This window comes from Cyanistes caeruleus, chromosome 9 (assembly GCF_971803275.1).
Source record: "Cyanistes caeruleus chromosome 9, bCyaCae1.hap1.1, whole genome shotgun sequence".
Taxonomy (NCBI): domain Eukaryota; kingdom Metazoa; phylum Chordata; class Aves; order Passeriformes; family Paridae; genus Cyanistes; species Cyanistes caeruleus.
In genome coordinates, this window is record NC_141709.1 from 20511328 (window position 1) to 20532141 (window position 20814).

The 20814-nt window shown below is 44.2% G+C and overlaps 1 protein-coding gene across 3 annotated transcripts; it reads left to right on the top strand.

The window, feature by feature from the left end:
• The first annotated feature begins 1997 nt into the window (after window positions 1–1997).
• On the top strand, window positions 1998–20800 carry LPAR3 (lysophosphatidic acid receptor 3). 3 transcript variants are annotated; one of them, XM_086901580.1, is made up of 5 exons: window positions 2044–2131; window positions 2296–2430; window positions 7484–7940; window positions 10325–11082; window positions 17601–20800. In XM_086901580.1, the coding sequence occupies exons 4-5, from the start codon at window positions 10347–10349 to the stop codon at window positions 17948–17950; spliced, it is 1086 nt and encodes a 361-aa protein (XP_086757706.1). In that variant the 5' UTR covers window positions 2044–2131; window positions 2296–2430; window positions 7484–7940; window positions 10325–10346; the 3' UTR covers window positions 17951–20800. The 3 variants fall into 3 exon arrangements, with proteins under 3 accessions (XP_086757704.1, XP_086757706.1, XP_086757703.1); XM_086901578.1 differs by lacking the exon at window positions 2296–2430 and having other exon boundaries at window positions 1998–2131; XM_086901577.1 differs by having other exon boundaries at window positions 2059–2430.
• Window positions 20801–20814: the final 14 nt, after the last annotated feature.

Below are 20814 nucleotides of genomic sequence, written 5' to 3' on the forward strand. Positions count from 1 at the left end.
CAGCAGGTGAGGTGCCTCCCCTACCCCTGACACAGAGCCATGGGGCAGAGGCTCTTCATTACAGCTCCAACTCTTTCTTAATGTCACCTGCCAAAACCACTGCTCAGATAAATACATGTTGGTGAGAGAACCCCTCAGGGAATGAGGGACAGCATTATCAACAAAAGGAATACTTAATATTTCTTAATTATTTTTAAGACTTAATTTCTGTAATGGAATCATAAAGCTTTCTTGTCCAGTATTGATTTTTTTTTTTATGGTTTAAATCATATTAAATTCTTGCTAGCTAGACTGCTGCTTCAGCCCTACCATATTAGATCAGGTCACTAATGTGCTGTAGAAACCAATTTTTATCTTCACCATGTGGTGTTCTTTTTTTTTTTCCTCTTGGAAAAAAAGATAAGAGAAACTTGCTGAAGGCTATTACTAGCTCTCTATTCCACAGAGGTGAAACTTAACAGGAACTCTGGCATATGTTGACTCTGAATTCTGCACATTAATACAGATTTGAGCACAGTTGCTGACTGATAGGTGGTCCCACTCCAGCTGCTAAAGAGGTGATGCACAGCATTGGAAGCAGAACTGGAGCATAAACTTTTGCAAAGTGCTTTGAAAAGGGACTGTTGCCTTTCACAGTCTTGTTCTCTGGGAATAAGAGGCTTTTGTTAATTGCTTATAGGACTTAACAAAAGGAGGGTAGAAAGGGATGAGACAGTGTATTAGAAAGACATGGACAGGAAGGAAGAGAAGAAAATTTCCTGAGCCATCTCAAGGTGAGCATTCAAGTGAGGGGAACAGGGTCAATAAGAATCGGCTCTCATTCTGAGGTGGGTTTTTTTTTGTTGTTGTTTGGTGATTTTTGGTTTTGTTTTTTTGTTAAAACAAATTGGAATGGAGTCTGTTTGGCATTTCATATATAGTGTTAATGTGCAAGGCTGTACCTAGGCTTTTAACACCCTAAGTTTTATGCTGTAATTGTTACCAGGATTTCTGAGAAGTGGGGCAGGGATCTTCTGAGATTTTCTTTTGTCAGCTCTTCAGCTGTGAGCAGAGCCGTGCCTAGGTCTGCACTATGGGGACATATGCCTGGCCTCTGTAAGCGGTTCAGGTAGGTTGCAGTGGCTCGGATCCATTTGATCACAGGCTTCAGAAAGATTTGGCTTTGTACTACCATCTATCTATCTACTTTTGAGTTTGACTTGTCTTTGATTGCAAAGCTGTGTGTGCTCAGTCCTGCCCCTTGGAGGTGCCATGAGCCGCCAAGTTTCCGTATCACACAGTTGGGTGTGAAGTGGTTCTTGTTTGCTTTTTACACTGTTTCACAGAACAGCTACGTCTGCTGCTCCAACTGTGTGTACCGGCCGGATCTATTCGCAGAAGTTATTGCGATTTTATCTGGCTTTTTGCATTTGTTTCCTAATCTGTGAATGATGATGGACTTCTGATGGGCTTTTCGGGCAGCACAGCCCTTTAGACTTGTGCAGCTTTCGTTCGGGGGTCCCGCTAGCGTTCTCCACAGCCGCCTGTGCCGGGGGCGAGCCAGAGCTTGGCGCTGGGGCGGAAACAAAGCCCTGGGCGAGCTCTCCCTTGGCTGGGCGCGGGCCGGGGGCAGGTGCGGGACGGGGAGCGGAGCGGAGAGGGGCGGGCTGGAGTGGAGCGGGGTGGAGCGGGGAGCGGAGAGGGGCGGGCCGGGGGCAGGTGCGGGGCGGGGCGGGCTGGAGCGGGGCGGGCTGGAGCGGGGTGGGCTGGAGCGGAGCGGGGCGGAGAGCGGAGCGGGGTGGGCTGGAGCGGAGCGGGGTGGAGCGGGGAGCGGAGAGGGGCGGGCCGGGGGCAGGTGCGGGGCGGGGAGCGGAGCGGGGTGGGCTGGAGCGGGCGGAGTGGGCTGGAGCGGAGCGGGGTGGGCAGGAGCGGGCGGGGTGGGCTGGAGCGGGGTGGGCTGGAGCGGGGTGGGCAGGAGCGGGCGGAGTGGGCTGGAGCGGAGCGGGGTGGGCTGGAGCGGGGTGGGCAGGAGCGGGCGGAGTGGGCTGGAGCGGGGCAGGGAGCGGGGCAGGAGCGGGCGGAGTGGGCTGGAGCGGGCGGGCCCGCTGTGGCGGCGGCGCTGGCGCTGCTCGGCTCCGCGCCGGGGCTGCCGGTGAGTGGGGCCGGGGCGGGCAGGCTGAGCCCCTGCCGCCGACTGCGGGCACGGCTCGGTGAAGGGGGCAGCGGTGGGAACACTGTTACGGCGGGCTGGACGAGCTCCGGGAGGAATGCGCCTTTCCTCCTGGAGTCGGGCTGACAGAACTTTTTGCGGTTCAGTGCCAGTCTTTGCGGTGGTGCCGGAGCCCCGGGCCGTGGCGGTGAGCGGCCCCGCAGCGCAGCCCGAGCCCGGCGGGGTCCCGAGAGGCGGCGCGGGGTGTGCGGGCACGGACGCGCACGTACAGACACATACACGTGAGTTTCCATTCATCCGAGACTCCCTTGGCACACCCGGGCTGTGCCGGCAGCTGCTGGGGACTGCGGGCTCCGGCAAAGGGTCTGCTGTTAAGTGGCTTTTTTTAATACTTTTAATGTTATCTTAATCTATGCAATACACCGAAAAAACACACTGCCATTATTTTGCATAATAAGTTCTTTCCCTTAAGGAAACAAAGTCGAGGCGGGGGGTGAGGGAAAGGAAGCAGTTTTGTACCCTTGTATTTCCAGAGAACATGTACGTAGGTTTGCTCTCCTCTCTGTGATACTAGTCTAGAAAAAGACATTTCTTGTTACAGACTGGTAAGCTGCATTGCCGTAGCTTTATTCTTTAAGCTGTGCTGAGTGTGGTTTCTCGCATGTTCCTACAGCCTTCTAAAAGGTGCAGTAGAAAGCACAACTCAATTCCAATTGTAGAGTGAAAAATCTGATTTCACTAAGCTTATCTCTGTACTGAAAATTAAACTAAAAGCAAACAAGCAAATCAAACAGTCCCACAAACCAAATCTGCATAATCGGTACAGGAGCAGCAGTTCTTACCCCATGTAAAGCTGAGAGATGTATTTAGCTTTTTTTTTCAGAATGCTAGGTGAAAGTTTCAGGCAAGTTAGACTGGCTGTGTCCTTATCCTCCTGTGCTGCACTGACCATTAATCATTTAGGAATGTCTTCCAGCTTAGGCTTTATGGTATCAGATGATAAAGTCTCTGAAGTATATGATTTGACACCTTAGAGAACATATTTTTCTTGACTTGTTTTTAATCAGGACTGGTGTGATTTAAGTCCTCATCAGTATATGCTGAAAATACGCAATAAAAGTTGTTTGGGACTGTGCCGAAATAGTCTGTATCCACATTCTGTAGGTTTTGTGAAAGAAAGCTGATTTGCTGAATAGTGAAAGGGAGCTGGTAGTGACCAGTGAGAGGATCTGGAAGTCCTGCAGAAACAGGAAACTTACTTTAGAAGCTGAACAGGTATTTTCTTCTAGGCATGTTTCACAATGTATAGGCTGTTTGAATGACTTTTAAGTACTTTAAATGCTGTGTCTGTTTCCGCATTATAGGATGACCTGCCAGCTCCTTCCAGAACCACACTTAAAGGAGACTAAATGAAGGCTTTGCAGCAAAGTTTTTAGTTTGAACTCCATATATAGATCTAGTAAACCATAATTTCAGAAAGTCTTAAATTACCAAAGTCTGAAGTCTAAACTTGTGGTAACTAGTGAGTTACTTGCTATCTGCCCCTAACAAATTTCTGCAATGTATCAGCTTTCAGAAGCAATTTAGTGCAGTAGAGCTAAAGGGATTTCAGGAGCTGGAGCCTGAGCTTTGTAATACCTTGGTGAAGGTGCCTCTGTAGCTCTGTTTCCCAGTTCAACTACCACTGTCAGTCTGGAAGAGGAACAGCACTGTCACTTAGATGCACAGGGTGACACTTGTGTGCCCTGACAGTGATCTTTAAGCCTCTTATCAGACTGTGTGTACAGAGCGCTGTGGTTCGTGGCTGGCAGTACTACTTCCTCTCTCTGGAACTTTAAATATTTAGTCTTGAGGTTCTGCATTTTCAGTATGTTTAATACTTTGCTTGTGGCTCTATATTTGTACCATATAGCATTGGTCTTTTATGCAGGATGTATGATAAATAAAAACCTTAAATGTTTCCACTACGAGTACTTAAAAGCTGCCAAAAGATCATCTTCATTCCTTTTGCCCCACTCCTTTCCCAGTCCAAAAGATGACACCACAGAAACGGACTATTACTGGAAATACCCAGAATCATGGTGAAAGTATGAGTGCTGCTGTAATTTCCATAAGTTAACATTACGTAGGTGAAACAGGTTTGGAGAGAAAATGGATGTGGCACTTTGCTCTCCTTAGTCTAAAATGTACTGAAGACCAAGGTAATGAGATTATGCTGCTTGGGAGTGATTGGTTTGAGTTCAGCCAGTTATCTGAACTTGGAGATACTTCAGGTAAAGAAAAAAAATAGAGCCAAACACAACCACAAGTAGATTCCCTTACAAATAAGCAAATTCTCTGGTTGAAAAACTTACTCATTTGGCCTCATAGTTTTTTAGTCATAACTTTTTTTTTTCCCCCCCAATTTGTAAAGCTGCATTTTAAAAATATTTTTGAAAAATGACGTTCTCAGGTCCTTGAAGTGTACCATGTACCATGCTGTTTCAAGTACAGGTAGTGTCTGCGCAATTTCTTTAATAAACAAAATGTAAAACAGTTGCATTTCTGAGATAATTTGTCTCTGTAAAACCTTTTAAATGAATGTTGGCTTCAATTACATCCTCTAGTAGTAACAGATTAAAAAAAAAACTTTAGATATATTTGTATGCATAATTTTGTGTTCTCTGTGTGCTTCCTTTCAGTTTGTTTCTCTAAATTATTTAGATCATAATATCAACAAACTATTAAAGACAATGAAAAGTGAACCAGAGCACTTACCTCACAAAACTCTTCCATACAGTTACATATTAACATTTTTGGCTTCTGCTTTGTTACACACCCTTTTCTGCACTGGCATTTCTTTCTAAGCTGAGGTAACCTGGATGGGTTTCTTGGGTTACCGCGCAATCATTCAGTTGTGTTTTCCTCTGTGGCCATACATGTAGCAGGGTGTGGAGGGGAACAAGGAACCAGTTCCCACTCTGGACTGCCACTGCTGGTATGTATAGCTTTGGCTGCCCAGCACCCTGGCTTCCTTCTGCCTCTGCCTTCCTCTGGGGAGTAGGGTGAGAGAGCTTTTCAGTAATGGGAAAAACAAAGGCAGCAGCGGTGGTTTATCCAGAAGAAGAGGACGGGACAGAGGGTGTCTGTGTCTGCCTGTGGCACAGGGTGCAGGCAGGGAAATGCAGTACTGTGGGGAGCCCTGGGCAGGGGCTGCACAAGCTGCAAGCTTCCAGATACTGCTTTGGTGGTGCTCTGTCAAGAACCATCTGCTGATTGTAGGACAAATTAAAAAAGCCAAAGGACTATGTGCAAGTAGGCAATTGCTGCTGCTCTTTCTCTGTGGTGACAATCTGAAGAGAGTATTTCAGGTGACTCTCTTCCTTGTTCTGCCACCTGTGCCTGTGATCAGTGTGATAAACTCAGCTTTCTGCAGAGAAACTTCTGTAGTAAGTTTCAAAACGTTTTAGAGATCTGTATTTAATACCTGGTCTTTGCTAATGGAGAAGGGGAGGCAGGAGGCAAAGTGCTCAGGCAGAGCTGGCAGCCTGCCTGCTTTGCAGGCTGAGCCTGGGCACAGCTTGCTCCTCTGCGCCGTCTCACAGACCTGCCCAGACTGTACTGGCTTTGTCATCTCTCCTGTTCCAGAATGTATCATTTTGGGTGTTGAACTGCACAGAAATTCTGCACAGAAATTCCTGTTCCAGCTCAGGAAAACCAGCAGTAAACCAGGATGGTGTTCTGCCTGGGCAAACACCCTTCCCTCTCCCCTACCATGACTTTCAGCCCTGCTAAAGGGCTTCACCACTATCATCCTCCTTGTAGGCACAGTTTTTCTCTGAGGACCTTTCAGTCCATCTCTAAAGCTGGCTTGAACCCTCTCACAGTAGCTGTCTGTGCCAACCCAGGCCTGTCTGCTCCCTCCCTCCCTCTCACATTTATACAGAAACAGGACAGAAGCCATCAAAGTCCCCCAAATTGACGCCAGCCCTTCAATAAAGTTGTAGCCAATGTATTGAAACATCCTGGTGTTTAATGGACAAGGAAGAGGCAGAAAACCATGGGGGTGTGCCATGAACCACATTATGGCATGCCGGCTAAATTTTATAATGACTGTATCGTTAAAATACTATTTGTGTTTTCCTTCAGAACTGTTAATATTAATAATACTCATCAATAATGAGTAACTCCACTTAGAGCTGATTTAATTTTTAATCAAAATTACTTAAAGTTAATTTTAATCCTAGTTTCAATCAGAAAAATCCTTGACTTCAATAACTGATATTTAATTTCATTATAAATATACAGATTTTTTGTGAATTTATTGAAGCAAGCAGGATTCCAATTGAATAACAACCATTAAAGCATGCTGGCTTGCAACTAGCCAAACTTTTTGTTGAAAACATTATCTAAGTGAGGTTTTATTTCACTATATCCTTTATTCAGGTAGCTTGTGTAATATTTTCCTACATACTAATGCAACTTCTTGACTTTTATTTGAAGAACATATTCTGACTTGGTAGGAGTTATACTTTCATAGAGGAATTTATAATCAATTAAAATATACAAACGGTCATTAAGACAAAATTCAAGATGTTATATATTGGGAAGAATTCTTAAAGTGTGCCTTTGTGTTTGAACAGTTTAACTAAAATCCCAAATCCTTTGACATTTTGTGGAACAGAGGATTTTTCCCACACAAGAGAAAAATCTTGAATGTTTACTCAAGAGTAGTGGAGGAAAATGCAGCTCATAGTCCATCGGTTTGTGACCTTCGTGGCCACTGTTGGTTGAAATAAGGTAATTAAATAAATCGAGATGAGGAAAAGAAACTTTTAGACAAGGATATGCTTTTGGCACTTGACAAGTTTTGATGTATTTGCCAGCAAGTGAAAGAGCAAGCTGTTAGCTCAGCTCACCTGTAGAATATGCAACATGTTATAACTGCTGGAGGTCTGCATGGTGGGATAGGAAACACCAAGTGCTGTAGAACAGGTGCATAGAGATTGTTGGCTGTCCTTTCTCATAAAAAACCCAAGAGCTACCAATTTTGGGAGGGCCAATTTCAAAGCAAAATAAGGCAATTCTTAAAGTGAGTAGCACAAGTGGAGAGCTCTCTGGATGACTCTCTTGCCTTTTTAAGTCTGGACTGACAAGTTTAGCTGTTTTTCTACTAACTTGGAACAATATTTTGCCTGAATACTCAAATTCTCGTTTACTTAATAAACAGATCTGAAATATGTAATAATTAAGGATTACTTTTAATGAAGGGCTATATTTAAGGGCTATATTTTTTTCTTCTTCTTAAGTTTAAATCTGCCCTGATTAAGATAAGCATCTCTGATTTGGTTGCAGAAGAGAAGACCTGGAGAAGAAAGTTCTGCCAGGACATGTGACATGCCAGGAGCTATGGGATATCCTATCCCACATCTGGTGCCTGGTGTGGACTGGGGCAGGACCACAGCTGCATAGCTCTGTGTACAGCTCCCCTGAGACCAGGCTGATTCTGCTGGGAGGACTTCAGAAAAAGGTGTGAAGAAAACCACAGTCTGCAAGGCCCCTGGTGTTGTAAGTGCTTTTTGCACACAGGCTGGTGCAGACAGCCAAGCGCTGCATCTCTGCTTCGGAGGACTGGGCTGTAAACTAGCTCCAGTTCAGCTTCTGCTTCGGTGCAGCTTCCATTTGGAAATCTCCAGAGTCTGCCCTGTGACTCTGAGACCTCAGCTGGATGCTTTTCTACTCCTCATCTTACCTCAACACCTCAAGACATCTCTTTCAAAATCATTTGTCATTTGAGCTCTGCTGTGTGACAGTAAGTGTTTGTAGTGTAATTATTTTAGTAGAGAATTATGATGTGTGAATATTTTTTTTTTCTTTAGTTACTATTTCAAATAAGATGCAGAAAGCATCTGCAGATTTCTTTATTCTTTGTCACTGCAAGCAAAGGATTCATCTGTTGAGATGATTACACAGTAAGATACAACATGTTCAGAAAACCTTCCCTGTAATTTTCACAGTTTTGTTTTTTGGGTTTTTTTTTACTCTGCCATTCTTGCCCAAAATGCTGCTTCTATTTGCAGGCATTTGGGCTGTTCTGTAAAAGCTTAATGTCAAGCTCAGTAGGTCCTTTGCTGCCTTGATGTGTTAGAGCAGAGGCTTCTCTGCTGGCAGGGTTCCCAGCACTCGGCTACTCGAGTAGTCTGGAGCTCCTCAGGGACTTCTGGTCACTTACAGACTGAAATTGATTTTGAGTACTTCCTAGGTGAGAATGGGGAATGTACTGACTGCCCAGCTCCCCCTTGTTGCTGTGAACAGGGAGCAGTGGGTGCTGAATTCCAGTTGACTCATTGCAGTGGATCTGTATTGCCGAGGCTTTTTTATTTTTAGATAGAGGGATGCTCTGTAATATTTCAGCACAAGGGATGATTTACTTGTTTCCTTCCACTTCTTGTCCTTAAGTAGCTGTTCTTAGTTCTGACTATGTGCTTAAATTTGATGCTTTAAGTAATATAGTCTTTTGTAAAAAAAGTGGCTGCCCAAGTTCTTGAGGGCAATAAAATGGACAACAATGTCAAGTGGCCTGCTTTCGTGTTGACTACTAGGTGGGAATTAAGAAAAATCAAGGAAAAAAGGCTAAGGAGCTAGTTCAGAAGAACGGAATATTAAAAAAGAGAAATTTCTTGAAAATATTAACTATGGAATAGTGTAATTTGATTTAAAATTTATACTGTAAATATTGCATGAAATAACACAGGTAACATAACATAAATGGACTGTTTTAGTTTAAAGCTTGGAAGGAACCTTTAATATAACACTGATGCATTAACCAGCCTGCCGGGGATTGTTTAATTTGCTTCCTGGTCCCTGGGGAGATGAGATTTAACTATAAAATAACCACAGGGTAATAACAGACTAAGTGAACCTGATGTTTATCTGTCAACAATTTTAGCTGCAGAGGTGGAAAGCCTATACTTTTTAAAATTTTTCTGCCTGTAACCACTTTTTCTAAGTTTTTTGTTGGTTGCCGCTGTGGTTAAGATCTTGTGCCATGGCTGTGTTCCTGGGTTTTGCTAAAACTGTAAAATATCTATTAATGAATTGTTTAAACCCTTCTGTAGATACTGACAGTGAATGTGTGATGATCAGACATAAATTCTCCCTTCTGTACTGTAAGACCCTGCGTGGGGTCCAGCAGTCATGAATAATTGCTGTCAGATCTGCTGTGTAAATTAGTCCAGGTTCAGTCTGGTTCATAAAAAGCAGTAAAATTGCCAAGGCAGCTGACATTGGCCTCTCCAGAGTAGCAGAAGTGTGATGTAATCTGGAACTTGGGCTCCCTCTCCATCATCAGGTTTAATAGCCCTGTGTCCAAAATAGTGCTGAGTGGGTATGAGAAATAAACTCCAGCACTACTGCTCTTCCTGGAGCTTGCTTTAACCTGTGGTTGGGTAGGGAACTGGATTTTAGTTTTAAAGATAACTGGGCTGTGTGGTGCTCACAAGCCTGGGTTGAGAACCCAGTAAAATAATTCCTGGCTTTAGAATAGTCAAATATCTAGAAAATATTTTTCCCTTTTCAGCACATTTACTTAAGTCCTCTGGTAGTAAATAAAAGATATGAGTTCAGAATATATATGCCTGTAGTATCTTATGTGCATACATTTTTTAATTTATTAATATATAATTGGAAAACCAAAAAGTATTTTGTCTGTAATGGGCCTTTTATTGCTTAGCCAGTAAAATGGAAGAGTTATGAGTTATGCTTCCCTATCCCAAGTGGCTACACTGAGAAATGGAAATAATGATGGGGCTGTGGCTCAAACATGGGATTTCATAGCAAGAATGGCTTGGCTGTTGCTCAGATTTTCTCCATGACCTCCAGAAAGTAATTTTCTTAACTTCCACTTTGTTGCCTGTACAGTATGACTGCTAGTGCAAAAGAACTGTGGTGGAATTTTTAAAGTAGGAAAATCTTTTAGAATTCCTGATTCAACCAAGCATCATGCACTGTGGTCCTCCAGAATATCTTTTGCATCAACGCTGTACAGTTTGAATTTTTACTTAAGGCCTCCATATACACACTCTCTTGTGTCTCTGGCACAGCCCCTTGTCCCCCAAAAACAAAGGATTGGTGATTGAAGCGAGGACTATTAGCTGATTGTTAATCTTCTTGCTTTTTCCCCTCCACCCTTCCTAGGATGCAGGGGCTTTAATCCAGGATGAACGAATGCTACTATGACAAGCGCATGGACTTCTTTTACAACAGGACAAAGACGGACACAGCGGATGAGTGGACAGGACCACAGCTCATTGGTGTTCTGTGCTTTGGGACTTTCTTCTGCCTCTTCATTTTCATTTCAAATTCATTGGTCATAGCAGCTGTGGTGAAGAACAAGAGGTTTCATTTTCCCTTTTACTATCTTCTGGCCAACTTAGCAGCTGCAGACTTTTTTGCTGGAATCGCCTACGTCTTCTTGATGTTCAACACGGGCCCGGTGTCTAAGACATTGACAGTTAACCGCTGGTTCCTGCGTCAGGGTCTCCTGGACACCAGCCTGACGGCATCCCTGGTGAACCTGCTCGTCATCGCTGTGGAGCGCCACATGTCCATCATGCGGATGAAGATCCACAGCAATCTCACCAAGAAGAGAGTCACTTTCTTAATTACATCAATTTGGGCCATTGCTATTTTCATGGGTGCTGTTCCGACGTTGGGTTGGAACTGCCTCTGTGACATTACTGTCTGCTCATCCCTGGCACCCATTTACAGCAGAAGTTACCTGGTGTTCTGGAGTGTCTTAAACCTGGTTGTCTTCTTTATTATGGTGGTGGTTTACATAAGAATCTACATGTACGTCCAGAGGAAAACCAACGTCTTGTCGTCACACACTAGTGGGTCCATTAGCCGGAGGAGAACCCCTGTGAAGCTTATGAAGACTGTCATGACTGTCTTGGGTAAGAGGCTACAAACCAGGGTGGGTGAGGCTAGCAGTGCCAGTGAATTGGTTTGTGTTGGTTTGGTTTAATTTTCATTTGAAACAAACCAACAGAAAACTCCACAAAAATTGCTCAGCCCTCCTAACACAAAAAAAAACCTTCACTGAACTTATAAGTGCTGGAGGCATCTAGATTTCTGTGTGCTTTAGACAGTGAAATAGCTGTTGCACTATGCAGAAACATGAGATAGAGGACCGGTCAACATACAGAAGAAAAGTATTGCTGCCTTGTTACAAAGCAAAAATTGTGAAGGTAAAGGGTTTTAAGGGTTTTGGCCTTTTTTTTTTTTTTTAAGCAGAAAGATACAAAACCACTTTGGAGAAAGGTTTGTGAAGGTTTATAATTACCCATTAGAACATTTTCAAAATAATTTTTTTTTAATATTTGCACCAGGCCATGAGCACTAATGTTGATTGTTGATTGTTTTCTTTGCACATCTTCCTCTTGGCTGTTTCCTGGACATAGAAATTTCTTCCCCCTGGAAGTGCACCTTCCCTAGGGAAAGGAGAGAATGGCTTGTGGGTCTGTGATTTTAATAGGGGTTTGATTTTCAAGGGAAGAGTTCACCTTCATTCTGTGGATATTGCATGGTGCAAAATACTTTTAGATAATGATGGTACAGTCTAGCCTTAGATCTCTAAATCATAACATGAGATTTACCCTGGCTTCTGCCTTAAATTCGCTGTTGATACTTAAGCAGCTCAGATCACTTCATCAGGGAATTGTGATGTAGTGCACATTAAATTGGAGATGAACTGAGCAGGTGACTGATCCTTGGAACAAATACTAGCTGTAGCAGTCAATTTTCCACAGAATTACTTGAATCTGAACAAGATGCATCCTGGAAACCAGATATAATGTGAGCAGGGCTCCAGGTGGAGCTGGGGGTACACTGAGACATTTTTGAAGCTGGGCTCAGGTGGTGGTGGAGGACTCTAAACCCACAAATACGGCTTTACTGCTCTAACAGCTGTTCAGAGGTTGGATGAGCCAATGTAGCAAAGCTGGATCTTCTGAGAAAGTTGGTGGTCATGTATACCTGGGCCACAGTTGTGTCATACTGCAGCGTGGTGGTATTAGAGAGCTCTGGGAGAAAAGTGTAATTTTTCATGGAGGTAGGAAATAAAAGGGTAGGAAGTTCAAGTTGAGGACACTTTCTTCCCCTTGCAGTTTTTGGATGCTGTTTGCACAGTCTGGTGTTTGATTTTATTATTTTTTTCTGAAATAATAGTGCTGTGCTACGTAACACCTTTGTCCGCTGAATGATGTCTTAAAGAGCTTCAGAAGCTGAATTCCATTAAACTTCACAGTGCCTGACCTTGTGAAAGAAAGTAGACTGATAGTTCAAGCATGTACAAGGTTCTCACTTTTACTTCTGTGCCTTCTGGAGTTGACATGTCCACTGCCAGAGCCTTTTCTTTCTATATCCTTCCCCAGCTGTTCTTTTGAGAGTCAGTTTGGTGGTTGTTCCTGCCCCCTGCCCTTGACTTGCAAGAACAAGGTTGATCTTTTGCCCTGCCTAAGCTCTTGTGCAGTGAAACCTAAACCATACACCTGGAAGGACAAAATCCCTGCAGGTCAACTCTGAATTGCTCCAAATATGATCCTGTCCTAATGCATAGGGATGAGTAGACTCTAGTTAACTGCTGCATTGGAAAGAGACAGAAACCAGAGCACTTTTAAAAAGCAGTTCTTGGAGCATTTCTATTGAAGGCAGAACTGCACCCTGCAGCCAGTGTGGGACTTGGAGGGACGGGGATGCCATTTGCTCATCCCTCATGGTCCTTTAGCCTGTGGCAAGCCTTCAGTGTTCTCTGTGACAGTGCTGCTGTGTGGAAATAAACCCCACTTAAAATCTCATTTCGAACTTGATATTTCTTTTACTAGGGAGTGGGGCCTTTGGACTATGGGTTGCTTTGATGTTCAGCATCAGCTTCCTCTTACAGCATAAGGCTTTTCAGCCATGAAATTGAGCTATAATTGAGGCAGAACATTTAATGTTATTGTGTGCTTGGCCAGGAAAATTTAACTTAGCCTGAGTGCTACTTTAGAGATCATAATTTTGTATATTTGCTTGTCAGTCAGAAACAAAACCGAAACAGAGCCTGCTTCCAAAGAAGTTAAATTAAGTGCTGGTTTTGCTGGGTGTACAGTCTACTTCAAGCTCATGGGTCAGAGGAAATGTATCTTGGCATATCAGTTATAACTTCATATCAGTCATCCAGATTTTGACTGAGGCGCTTTTTATTACCATTTATTTTCAAGAATGCGGACTTATTTTTTTAAACAGTTTGAAATGTGCTCTCCTGCCCAAGTCATTCAAGCACTGTGTGCAAGATATATTAAAAACCAAATAGCTTGTTTTCTGGACTTTACCACAGGAGTCACCAAATGACCAAAGTGATTGTTCCAAAATTCTGCTTATAACCGCTAATGCAAGAGCCTGGAGCTATATGCTGCACATGGGTTTTGCCCGAAGCAGTTATTTTAAATTTTTTTTCCAAAACATCTGAAAATGCTTTGGAGTACATGCCTGATATAAATTTAATTAAAAGCCCATTCCAAGATGCTGTGCTGGATAAAGCATAATAAACCCTAATATTTTTGTTCATGTGCTTTATTGGTTTCATGGGAGATTCAGGACAAAATCCTCCTCTGCTGCTGCGTGGAAGGAGGATGTGTGTGGCTGGGTACTGCTGGCATGCTGCTGCTCCTCCCAGCTTCCTCTGCTCCCTCCTTGGGAAGGCTGGGCTGTGGCTGGCTGCCCTTCCAGCAAAACATCCCTGTCCTCTCTGGGTGTTCTCCTCCTGTGGCCCTGCAGGATTTGAGAGTTGGAGGAATTGAGATTTTAGTGTCATTTCATGGATTCCTGATGACCACAGCTTCAGGTGGCTTTTTGCACCATCACTTAGGCTCAGAGGGTCCCTGCCAGAGGCTGGGAGTCAGGTCCCTGTCATCTGCATATTCCTGCCATAACCCCCAAAATAGCCCACCATGGCATGGGAGTGAGGCTTTCCCTTTGGCATGCTGAACCACAGAGAGTTACCTAGTTGAATTTGGAAGATGTGAAACCAAGAAAAATGGGCTAAAATCCTCTTGGGCTGATCTTGTGGCATAATCCCAGCTCAGTTTGTGACTGTAGCTTTGAGGAAGAGTGGCTGCAGGTGCGCAGGTGTGTGATTTTCAGGTGGTTGTGTATGTGGTAGCTCCTCTGAACCTGGCAGTGAGATTCCTGCTGAAATAACAGCTTTGGGGTGGATGATTTTCAGTTTCAGTGAATTTATAGTTTAATTGGTAACTTGCTGTTTTAACTCGGTTGCACATGTGGCATTGGCAGCTGGAACCTCCTGCACTCTTTTTTTCTTGGTGTTGGCATGCTCAGGGACAGCCTTGATGTGTAGGAATTTATGAAATGATGCTGCTGAAGCATCAGTAGTGTTTCCAGATCCACAGAAATTAATTTTTAAACAGAAATGATGTAATCTACAAGAAATTTCATGGTTAAAGCTAGTGGAAAATCCTCAAACTAACCTTGAGGCATTGTGACACCTGATCTCCCATAATCTGGTGGAAAGACTCCGAGTTGTTCTATGTGGCAGCCAGGCTGTATTTCATGTCACTTTTGTGAATTTTAAAGAGTCCCAGAAGTTATTTTTGGAGTATGGCATTTTGTCAGGGAGGGGAGCTCCTATGGGATAAATATTCTGCAAACAAGAAAACTGCCGAAGGGCTGAGTCTAAGGTATATTTTTATGCTTAACCATGGTTCCCTTTGAAACTCGGTGGTAAAAATAACAGAATCTGAGCAAGGCTGCGAGTCTGAGACATGCCCCACTTTCATCTCTGTGGTGCTAAGAGCAAAATGTGTTTTTGATGGAGTCAAAGCAGCAGCCCTGAGAAAGCATTATCCAGTAACTTGGACACTGTCACTGCATTGCCCCATCCTTGTTTTCAGTTGTGGGAAATGTGTGGAGACATCCCTTCGGGTCTTTTATCTTCCCTTACTTTTGCAGCTGAAACCTTTTAGGGGTTTTTTTTGTATAGATAGACAGGGATACATCCTGCAAGTTCACGGACTACTCCTGCCTGCAATCTTTGGTTCTGTTTGATGGACAGATTTCAGTGTCTTTTGTTAAATGTGCCTTTAGGGGTGCCTCTTTCCTTTCCTGCTGACTTACATAAAAGCATGGCTGTACCTTACACACTTTTTGCAACAAGTGGTCAAAATGCTTTCAGCATCTGTTCTCAGGAAGGTTTGTTACCATCTCAGTTTCTGCATGGAGCTGGTGGATTGGCAGCTGTGCCAGTGACCCTTGGTAGGTAGTGAAAGCTCTGTGTCCAAATGCTTGCTGAGACACTTAACTAGGCACAGTATTGTCTGGGTGATTGAGTTACTTGTTAAAATTGATTTGCTGGTGAACCCCAGGACAGCAAATCTGTGCAGTGTTTTCTCCATTGTAGATGATAAGAGAGAGCTGGTGCCCTGCTCGCAACTGCTTACTCAACATGCAGGAGCCAAACCAGTGTGTGGTACAGAGACTGAGCAGGGAAAACAAGTGTTGTGGTAGCAGCATGCAGCTCCCAGTGCCAGTGGGCAATGGAGGAATGTTACTGATGTTAACCAGTATCTCAAAACTAACACCATGAAATTAGTACTTAGCATCACAAAAATCTTGGTACAGCAGAGTAGAAAATTCAGTTTCTGAAGACAGTGGTCTCTTGCCTTTCTGTTCAGTATTGCCTAGAACAGAGTAAATCAGTTGAATTTTGTCTGTAGTCCAGGAGCACAAGGTTGCAGCAAGATCCACAGCACCTCATCCTGGATACATTTTTCACACAAATCCACTTGGCATGCCATTGCAGCCTGCCTGCCATATGGGCAATGTCCACTCCAGTCCTCAATGGGGAGAAGTGTCAGAGCTGCTGCCACCAGCCCGTGTGTGCAGCAGAGTGTGCTGGGGTGCCTGAGGTGCTGCAGAGTGCTGCCTGCTCCTGCTGTGATCCCTCCCACTGCTGGCTTCCACAGCTTGGATATGGGAGTACCAGCAGCTTTTAAAAGATGAGGTGGACTTGCTTGTTCTACCAAAATTGTTGAACAGAAATTCATATCCCCAGAGAGCTTTTAGGCATGTAGATGCTATTATTTGTTGAATTATTTTTTCTCCGAGCTCCAAAATGGGGAAACTCTGCTGTGATAAGTGATCGGAATTTCCTTGGTACATTGTTCAAACTGTGACTGCTGGGCAGAGTTGTAATTTTCTATTTCTGTATGTCAGACAGCAATTGTGGCTTGTGCTAAGTTAGTATTATCATGCATATGGCTACTCCTTCCCTGGGCTCTGGGCAAGGGATCACGGGGTGCAGCACAGTGGGGAGACCAAGGGGCAGATGGGGCACTCCAGGGCCCCTCTCCAGCTTGTGGCTGAGGCTGCACTTGGTAGCAGTGTTACCCTCCTCACCCTCACTTATGGTGTGGGTGTGCAGGAACATGGGAAGGTGCAAATTCAATGTTGAACTGCCTTCTAAGCTGTGGTTTTAATGTTTTCTTTGTGCTGTGTTCAGTCTGTCTAAGATCTCCTTTATTCTCCCTTTAATTTTTTTTTTTTGCCTCTCTCGCAGAATTTTCTATTCCTCCACCACTACTATGCATTTACTTCCTCATACTTTTTGTGATTTGGCTTTGGATTTTTTTTTCCCCACCCCTTCATTTCTTTGCTTTTACAGCTACATCATTCACTTCACCTTCACCAACTCATCTATTTGTTTTCTCCTCTCTTTTCCTGTGTAACTAAATTTTTTTCCCTGCAGCCAGATTACTGTGTCTCAGCATGCAGAGCCTGGCAGGGTGCAGTGGAAGGAGGTGGGCTCAGCTCTGACCAGGGAGCTCACAGTGCTTGTGGGTTGTAGGCAGTGGCGTGCATCCTACACCAGCTGTGGGTTTCCCACCCAGGACATGTTTAAATTATGTGACACCTGTCTTATTAATTAGCACTGCAGAGTCAGCTGTAGGGTGGCTGGAGACTCATCTCTTTGGATCATGTTATGGCAGTGGTGGAAGTGAACCTCCTGATATCTTCTCCTCCAGTACATGAGAGAGATGAACAGAGGAAGTGTGTTCAAGCACCAGTTCTCTGCTTTTAAATGCTCCAGAGCTCTTGTTTATTTATCAGCATGGATAAATCATTGTTGTGATGACCTTTTCCCACGTGTGTTTGAGTTGATGTTGTCAGCAGCTCAGATTCTTGCTCCCTGCAGTCTTCTGAGAGCTGCCCTGCCTCCTGCTCAGGGCTTGGCAGCAGAAGAGCTGTAGCAGATACAATCTTGCTGCTATCATTAGAATTTTGTCCACTCCTGCTTTTCTCATTTTTGTGTAGATTTTTGACAAACTCAATAATCTTGTAAGATGTTAAACACTCCAAAACCCTAGAAGCTTGAAGTCAGATTTGTTTTTCTTTTTATTGTCTCCTATATTTCTAGGTGCCTTTGTTGTCTGCTGGACCCCTGGCCTGGTCGTCTTACTGCTTGATGGCCTGAACTGTACTGACTGTGGGATTCAGAATGTTAAAAGGTGGTTTCTTCTCCTGGCCCTGTTGAACTCTGTCATGAATCCGATAATTTATTCATACAAAGATGATGAGATGTGGGCTACCATGAAAAGGATGATTTGCTGCTCCTCTGAGGATAAGAGCCAGGAGAGACGCTCATCTCGGATCCCCTCAACAGTTCTCTGCAGGAGCACGGATATCTCGGGCCACTACCTTGAAGATGGCATTATTCAAGGGACAATTTGTGGAAAAGGAGATCTTGGTGACAAAGGAAACTCCTGAGCTATGCAAGGGAATGACTTGGCTGGAAAAGGAGAGGGGGAAGGGAGAGGTTTTGTAAGAGGAGATTGACTGGCAAAGCTAGTAAACAATATATACACTTTGTTCCAGAGCCTCAACTCCAGTGTTAACAAAAGTTCTTATAAATAATTGCCTGATGGAAAAACACTTTGTAATGAAGAAAACTTTCTGTGCTGCCATCCTTTTTGTCTTTCAAGTACATGAAATTGTTTCTTCATGTGAATGGAATAAATACCTCTCAGAGACTTCTTGTGCACGGAAACAAAATGTAAGCAATATGGAGAGACCCTCCTTAAGCTCCTGCAGAGAGAAGAAACCTGCCTGACTCTGCAGGTTTGGCATTCATTGAGTATTTATGCTTTGATTAGTTTCTGTGCATCTTGGTTGGACAGAGTTGTGACCTGTTTTCTTGGTTTGTGAAGTTCATGAAACAGTTCATGCTTACCTCTTCTCTTCCTCCTTATCTTGCTTTCAAAATAGGTAGTTTGATAGTTTACTAAAGCTATGCCAGAAACCTGGCTGTGATGAGAGACCCAGACCAGGCGTCAGTGTGTGTGGGTACGTCTGACCGTGGATTGTCAGGATCTGAGAGTACAGAAAGCAAAAAGCCATTATTTCTTCCATAGTGGGGTGAATGCTGCCGGAAAAGACGATGCACTCTCTGCTGCTGTTGTGTAGGCAGGCATTGAGGGTGGATTAACAGAAAAGCTCATTTCTTCCTTCCCTAGATAACATCAAATGGGTGTGCTCACTCCTCTTTACCTGCTATGCCACTGAGAGAAATGAGATCCAAAGCTCTGGTTTACAAAGGAATTTTTAAGGGAAGTTTAAATACCCATTTGTCCAGGTTCAATCAAGCTATTTCAAATAGAAATTAATTTACAGGCAAAAAAAGCCTGAAATCAATTTAAGCCCCTACCATAGTACAGTGTGCATTGATTGTTGGACCTTGTCTGGACCACATTTCTCCTCCAATTTGCAAACAGATCTTACTGGAACAGGTACTTGAGGAAGAGACCATGAAACAGGGAGTGATGGAGGGCTTTCAGCATAGTGACTGATCAAATCTAGTGCTGGTGCAGCCACAGCCCAAACAGCTGCAGTTCTGGCTTATGCACTGTGCTCTAACAAGAGAGTCCAGCAGTACAAAGCTCTAGGGTAAAGTTCTTATTTTTAAAATTTCAAATTAAAAACTGGATTGTAGATTTCTCAGTAATCTAAAAAGCTGGTTCGTGCTGTCTGGTTTCAAAGGCAGTGAACTCCCTGTTGCCATTTTAACTTCAAGGGGAGTTTCCTGTGTTGTCTCCTAGAGAAAGTCTGATCCCTGGTATTAAGGCAGGTGACCTCAGCCAGAGGTCACTTTGAAAAGTTTTGGAAGTTTTGGCCGCTTGGAATTACCAGAGAACAACACCAAGAGCCAACACCAAGGACATATTTTATGAAGCTGAAAGATAAAGTTGAGCTGAGGTTTGGCCAAATTCTTCCTTTGGTGCCACTTGCATGTGGATATCTGGACTGTGTTGGTCAAAACAGAACTAGCCCTTGGCTCAAAGGCTGAGCAAGGGGTTTGCACTGGGAGACTTAATAGCAGCCCTTAGCATATCTTACAAGCACAGTAAGGCTCTGTTCAGAGAGATGTCCTGTAACATGCATTATCTTGTAGGGATGTGGCCCAGTATTCAAGGTAGATGGTGTATTTGTTTACACGTTTTTTGCTATTGTAATGCAATTTTTTTGTGCAAATACTACTTCACTGCTTTGGTGTTCTGAAAAGCGTGTAAAGTGGTGCTTTGTAGGGGCGGTGGTGTGGTGGGTTGAGCCTGGCTGGAGACCAGGTGTCCACCAAAGCTGCTCCATCACTTCTCTCCTCAGCTGGACAGGGGAGAGAAAATAAAACAAAAGGCTCATGGGTCAAGATAAGGACAGGGAGAGATTGGTCACCAATTATAGACTTGACTTGGAGAAAAATTAAGTTATTACCAATCACATCAGGGTAGCATAATGGGAAATAAACCCAGATCTTAATACTTTCCTCTCATCCTCCGTTTTTCCTGGGCTTAGCTTTATTCCTAATTTTCTCTATCTCCATTCAGCAATGGTGCCAGGGGGCAGGGAATGTGACTGGTTCATCAGTCATTGCCACTCCTTCCTCATAGTGAGGTTTCCTCACACTCTTCCTTCTCCTTTGTGGGGTCCCTCCCACAGGAGACAGTTCTCAAATTTCTCCAACAGCATGGGTCTCCCATGGAGTCACTCGCCAGCCAACCTGCTCCAGCATGGGCTTTCCATGTGCTCACAGCCTCCTTTGGGCATTCCTCTTCTCCAGCCTGGGATCCTCCACAGGCTGCAGGTAGATCTTTGCTCCACCATGGGCCTCCACTGGCTGCAGGGGAAGCTCAGCTCTGGCTCCTGGAGCACCTGCTGCCCACCTTGGTGTTGTCACAGTTATTTCTCTCACACATTCTCACTCCCCTCTTCTGCTGCAGTCACACAGGTTTTGTTTCATCCATCTTAAGTACCTTCTCCCAGGTCCCTGCCACTGTTGCTGATGGACTCACTTTTGGACAGGGGTGGGTCTGTCCTGGAGCCAGCTGGCATTGGCTCTGTCAGACATAGGGAAGTCTCTGGTGTCTTCTCACAAAATCCACCCCTGTACCCCCTGCCCCACGCTGCTATGAAAACCTTGCCCTGCAAACCTGCCCGTGGTGGCCTTGCAAAGGCACAGCATGCAAGCACCCCATCCCCACTGCTACTGCAGCACAGTTTGTCTGAACTAGGCTGGAGCTCTGTATACAAACCTAATAGAAAATAAAATGGTACTTCAAAATGAAAGTCTTGTTTTGCTT

Bases quoted from the DNA above. Each gene is read 5' to 3' on its own strand.
- LPAR3 (XM_086901578.1), top strand. From the start codon at position 10,347: ATGAACGAATGCTACTATGACAAGCGCATGGACTTCTTTTACAACAGG. The intron at 11,083-17,600 runs GTAAGAGGCTAC...CTATATTTCTAG, and splicing joins GACTGTCATGACTGTCTTGG to GTGCCTTTGTTGTCTGCTGG.